This window comes from Populus alba, chromosome 1, assembly GCF_005239225.2.
Source record: "Populus alba chromosome 1, ASM523922v2, whole genome shotgun sequence".
Classification (NCBI taxonomy): Eukaryota; Viridiplantae; Streptophyta; class Magnoliopsida; order Malpighiales; family Salicaceae; genus Populus; species Populus alba.
The window spans coordinates 37,415,286-37,421,582 of record NC_133284.1 but is presented as its reverse complement, the minus strand read 5'-3'; the positions used below and the strand labels follow the sequence as shown (position 1 = coordinate 37,421,582).

The 6,297-nt window shown below is 35.8% G+C and overlaps 1 protein-coding gene across 1 annotated transcript; it reads right to left on the bottom strand.

The window, feature by feature from the left end:
* Positions 1–2,551: 2,551 nt before the first annotated feature.
* LOC118042851 (kelch repeat-containing protein At3g27220) lies at positions 2,552–6,093 on the bottom strand. Its single transcript, XM_035050578.2, has 7 exons — positions 5,789–6,093; positions 5,465–5,653; positions 5,046–5,275; positions 4,124–4,291; positions 3,854–3,959; positions 3,530–3,736; positions 2,552–2,903 (listed from the first exon to the last, which is right to left on the bottom strand). Exons 1-7 carry the CDS (start codon positions 6,017–6,019, stop codon positions 2,739–2,741), a joined length of 1,296 nt encoding a protein of 431 aa, XP_034906469.1. The 5' UTR covers positions 6,020–6,093; the 3' UTR covers positions 2,552–2,738.
* Positions 6,094–6,297: the final 204 nt, after the last annotated feature.

The window sequence follows — 6,297 nt, the reverse complement described above, 5'->3', positions numbered from 1 at the left end:
TGGGCAGCACTCATAATTTTATCAACATATATTTGGTCAACAAATTGCGGTGTGACCTCATAGTCATAAAAACATTAACAATGGAAGCAACAAATAGAGGAACAATGCTTTGCACAACTGTATGCAAAGTCTTCAAATGGAAGATACAAAAATGTTAATTTTGTGGTTGATGAATTCACTGTTGAGTTGAATAATTATGATATGATGCTAGGCATATAATGGTTAGCCATGTTAGGCAACATTGTATCAAATTATAAGGAGTTGTGGATTTTTTTTAAGTGGTTTAGAAAAGAAGTGGTACTTAGAGAAGAAAACTTTGTCAGGTTCTAGACACTCAAGTTTGATCAACAACATGTTGGACAATCTAACTTAGATAGTAAAGATCGACTTTCATAGCCTAAGACTAATTCAAGAAGTTGATAGTGAGATCCATTCAATGTCTATTACTATTCTATCTAAAGTTGAAAGGAGTCATGCTTTAATTACTATTCTATCTAAAGTTGAAAGGAGTCATACTTTAATAATATTGTTGGAATCATATCACGATATATTCAATGAACCAAAAGGCTTATCTTCACAAAGACCACACAACCATTCTATACCTCTAAAGGATTGTGCTCAACCTATCAACCTATCAACCTGAGACCTTACAAATATTAGGGGTTACAAAAGGACATTGAAAAGAAGATGGTTGTGTAAATCTAGAGTCTGACATCATATAGCATAGCCATAATCTTTTTGCTTCTCTAGTAGTCTTGCTTAAAAAAAAAAGGAAGAATAACTCATGGAGACTTTGTGTGAACTCCATAACACCTAACAAATTGATAATTAAAAACAAATTTCTTATATCTTTAATTGAGGAATTGCTAGAGGAACTAGTGTGTGCAATATTTTTCTTTAAGATTAACCTAAGAGCAAGTTATCACCATATTATAATAATCTCTGAAGACATATCCAAGACTGCATTTACAATTTATAATGGCCATTATGAGTTTTTGGCATATCTCTCTTTCTCCCTCTTAGCTATATATTTATTTTTTATGTGCTTGTTTAATGTGTCCATCTCAACTTAGATAAACTTTATACAAAAAATAATGATGAATCTTGTGAAATATAAAATTACTATGCAACTCCTTGGGCTCATGGATTCCATGCAAGGAATATGAACCAGGTCAGTGAAATGGAGCCTCCACACATTGCAATTGATGGTTGCTTTCATGAATAATGATGTAACAGTTAAAACTAAGGGATATCATGTCTTTTGGCTTAGGATTAAAAGTATGTCGATCAAGTAAATATTAAGAGTATATTTGAGAGTGTGGTTGCGATTATTTTTCAAAGTGCTTTTCACTCGGAAATATATCAAAATAATAATTTTTTTTTATTTTTTAAAAAATTATTTTTGACATCATCGCATCAAAATGATCTATAAACACCAAAAAAATATTAATTTGAAGTAAAGAAATTTTTTTTTTTTAATTTTTTTAAAAATATTTTTAAAACAAAAAGAATAAACAAGCTCCAAGTAGAATGATCAATGCAGTACAGTGATAAGTGGTCGTTTGTCTTTTCCAGTAAAGCTCAAAAAACTAATCTCAACTGTTACCATTTTTTAATTTGTGCTGGCATCTTAACAGAAAAAAAAAATATTTTGGAAAGAATCAATAAAAGGGAAAAAAAATTACTAAAGATGGAAAAACCACATATCTTACAGGGATCCATATTTAATTTGAAAATCTTTGATAGGTCGCAGAACCTACATTTATAGTGGTTTCATGGTGTGAAAGGGGAGGTTTGAATGTTTTGCATCATTTGCTGATTTTTTTTTTCCTCGTACAAACCCGAACCCGTTCGTTAATCATTTTGCCTCGTGTCTTCAATCCTTTTGTTTTCTTGTTTCACAGGTAGTTGTATTTTGGATACTGTTCAGGGTAACCGATGAGTACTAGTTTCACAGCCTCTAGCAGGCCTTTAAGATGAAGTCATGTTTGTTCTATTCAACTGTCTGGAAACTGTGTATCCATGTCGATAATTGATTCATAAGCATAGATTAACGGACGCTTCTTTCTACCTTGACTCTTGACATTTTTGCACTTGTTTTTACCTTATCTACAGGGCAGTTATAGCGCTTTTGCACTTGTAACGGGAGATTTAACAACTGAAAAAAAGAAAGAAAGAAAAAATCCCTGGCATATTCGTGTATGTCTATAGATGACTTGTTCATTCATGGCATATTGGCCAAATTGTAAATGCAGGGCTGGATAACCAAAGTTAACTGGACCTTGTTTCTGTGATTTGTGTTTGTAAATTCCTTCTTTTCGAAATGTGTTCATATATTCTCCGAGCTGGAACTCTTATTCTTACTACGCAGTCTTGGATCCATTTCATTTATCAGATTTCTTTGTGGTTAGTTTGTGCTGCTATAGTACGAGAACAATATGAAAGTTTGCACAATGTTGCCGGAAGACAGAAGGGTGTCTAAGATCTAGCCAGCCGGTCACACAGCCACCCAGGACTCCATTACTTGTCAGCAGAGCGGCAAAAAGGTTCGATATGAAAACAATAAAGTGTAATGATATTGATAATCGTAAAATGCGTAAATGGGTTGTACAAAAAGTGCTATTGAAAATGCACAAAAAGAGGATAAATTGATGCCTTTTCAATTGTAGGAAGAAGGCAATGTCAAAATTGTAAGAGCTGTAATATTGTTGAAAGAGTAGCCAGGTTGACAAATTGATTCACAGGTGCAATTTGGTTCTCCACAGCTCTCCAATGACTTTCCTTGGCTGTGGATTATCTGGTCCTCTGTCCCGCTGCCCTGACGTAAAGTACAACCAGCCATCCCAAAAACCAGTAAGGGTAGTCTTTATTCGGAAAGGAAGCTTTCCGATCACTGACCATGTCTGCAATTCAAAATGGACAGAAATTTTCAAATGTTTGCCCATTGTAATAACCATCTGTAGAAAACTGATAAAAGAAATTTGTTTAACAGTCACCGACTTCTCTTGTATTTGTTCAAAGGAAAATTATTTACCACTAACACCCAAAATCTGGATTTTAGTGAGCTGTAAGTGAGTACATAAAGAAAGATTAGCTTAAATTAGCGGAGTGGCCTTGTTGCAAGCGGGGTTGGCATTGCTCATTTTATGCGAAATGCCATTGATGACAGATGACACCATTGCTTACAGAAACAGGGCCAACAGCACGCGTATCTGGTGAATAGCTGCTTACTTCTTTAGATTATAGAGGACATGAGGGTAGCAAACATAACGTATGAAGATGAGTTTTGATATTTTCCAACGCACAAAAGGAGACTGCTTTTGGGAGTTTTGATATTTTCCAAAGCACCAAGAAAAGAAGTGACTGCATCATCGGCTCCTAAATGAGTCGACACAGCAAGAACGATCAGCTACTGTCGACTAAAGTGGTCTATGATAGGTATTCTATTGACCAAACAGACAGCTGAAAATACATGATATGAACATGAAGCATAATCCTTCTTAAGAGTGGGAAGGGTGAAGATCAGTACCAGCGAGTCCAAATGGAACTGGAACACCTCTCCAACCAGCATCATCCTTTTCGTATTTGGGTGCTTTTCTGTAGTACCTCCAGTGATGATAATTGAGTTGTTGACAATTACCCAAGCACACTCAATATGGGAGTCGGGTTTTGGCATTTCAGGTAAAGTTTTCCACTTCATTTCATCATCTAGCATATAAACGTCGCCATAAACTACCTGAAACATTGCAGAGTCTGAAACCTATATCATATACCGCCAACAATGACAAAGAGAGAGCACAGCTCGCTAAAATCCAATATGTTCTAATCAAAACAAAATGATCAACCTGCATACCTCTTTCCTTCGAGAACACTTGAAAATAGGCGACCCAGGTTTAGCCATGAAATCACCCTCTTGACCCCCAATGACAAAAAGCCGATCATTGACCACGATACAGGCCCTGTCACCAAAATGACATTCACGGTTAGAATACAGAAGATAATCACCGCATTATTAGACTTGGGTGTGAAACATTTTCACAGGAGATGAATGATCGAGGCGAATTAACCCTCATAACAGAATCTTGTTTCCAATTTCAAACACAAATGAAGGCAGCAAGCAGACCTATGTGGCCCTCCACGGGGAATGGGTATTTCAGTGCGCCACTCATCCAATGCTTTTCCATTCTTTACTGCAATACTCCAGTGATCTACTCCAGGTGTGTGGCGATTTTCCTTGCTGCCACCCATCACATGCAGTCTGCCTCTCCATAATTGAGTTGCAGGAGCATACCTGAAAACTCATGTTAATAATATTCATTTAAGGAATTGAGTACATAGCTTTGAAATACTCGGCTTTGGATAGACTGCTAGCAGTTAACACACATCTCCTATTTCACAGTTGCAATTCTTTCATGTTCTCTAATGTCAATGCCAAACTATATTAGGTCCTTCTAGTACAGAAATAAATTTGATCCTTTGAGATCACAACTGTTACCTAAGCATCAAAAGCTAAATTGATGTTGCTATGCATAAAGGAGTTAATCCAGACAAAGGCCTATTGCGGTACCAAACCTACCGCAGCTCATTACACATATTAAAAATCAGTTAACGGAAACCAATTATCTTAAAGAAACTCCAATACAGAATCAATAACTAAAAAATGGCAAGAAAATGAAGATAAATTGGCGTTTGGGAACAGGGTTACGATGGAATCATTCAACCTGCATAGATGAACATGCACATCACTTGAATTTTTGAAAGAATCTGATGATTACAAGTTATCAGATTTTTCTCAGGAATGTGATGACAACACTTGTTTTCTCTAAATAAAAAGATCAACAGCTCTCAAAACATGACAAATTAGCTGCCAAGGTAGTAAACACACAAATACAGGCACATGAAAGAGGTTCATTGGTCAAAACACTAGAAACATGAATTAGCTTGATAATGAAACGGACTTGAAATAAGCAGTTGAAAATTCTGATCCCCAGATTGGATAAGAAAGTAAGTTCAACATTCATGGATTTCCTGCTCAAGTCAAGTACCTTGGTGCCGGTAATGGAGGCAATCGGTGCCATTTCCTTGTCTCAGTGTCCAGTGAAAAACAATTAGGTATGGCTGTCCTGCATTGAGCACCATATTGTCCCGAGACAATGTACACGTATCTCCCATCTGTTGCCACTCCCAAATGTGAATTTGCCATGTCACTCGGGGTATCAAATTTGTCACACCATGTATTATCACTGAAATTGTATACATCAACATGAGAGTGTACCTATAAGATACAAACATCCAATCAGACAAGAAATAAAACACAAAAAATAAAAATCATTGATTTTAATCACAAAAATCCATTCCACGGTTTGAAACGAAATATTTTTGAAGCATTGTTGAAAATTAATCTTCAATTGGACTCAAAGGTAAGAGAACATAATAAATCAGTCAAAGAATGAAAGATTCTCACATGGTCAAGGTTTCTATATCCAACAAATACATAAAGAAGGTTCTTGATCTGTACTGAATAACCATCAAGACGAGGCACAGGTGCTGATGGCATCTGCTCCCATTCTAACTCCGGTGCTGGTAAATCAGCAAAAGTGGCAGATAAGACTCTCCCTTCTACATTGCCATTTGTATCTTCAGAACCTTCTTTCTAAAGGAGAAAGAAAACAATGAGCATTCAATATCAATAACAAACATCATCAAATCAAATAGTTGATAAACATACACATTGTATAGAATTCAAAAGGAACAAGAAAGAAGAAGACGAAAAGATCAATGTATTTACCTGGTGGTCTTGGTTGGTGTGATTGTTACTGGCTACATTATTATCTGCAGATTTCTCAACAGCCCTGTTGAGGGATGCAATGGATTGATAAGTAAAAGAAGTGGAAGAAAAAGAGGTCCCAAGAAAACGGGCAAAGAGAGCGATCCCTACAAGTGTTGCAAATGACAGTGCAAACACCAACTTCATTAAACCATATTGCTTGTTATTCTGTCCAAACCCTAACTTAGACATTTTTGTCTGAATTCAAGAAACCAGAGAAAAGCTATTTTTATAGCAGCACATTGAAATACAGAACTTCTTTAGTAATCCGTCGTCCATTCGACTGATTTGTTTCGAGAAGAGTTTCGGCGCCAATGGTTTTTACTCAAAACGTGTGGTATCGTTTTCTTTCCCTTTACGTGAGTGGTATTTTTTAAATTTATTTATTTAAAAAACAAATGGAGAAAAAAAGAAGAAGTAAATAATATAGAAAAATTGATGAAAAAGAAGACATTATTTTAGAATAAAGT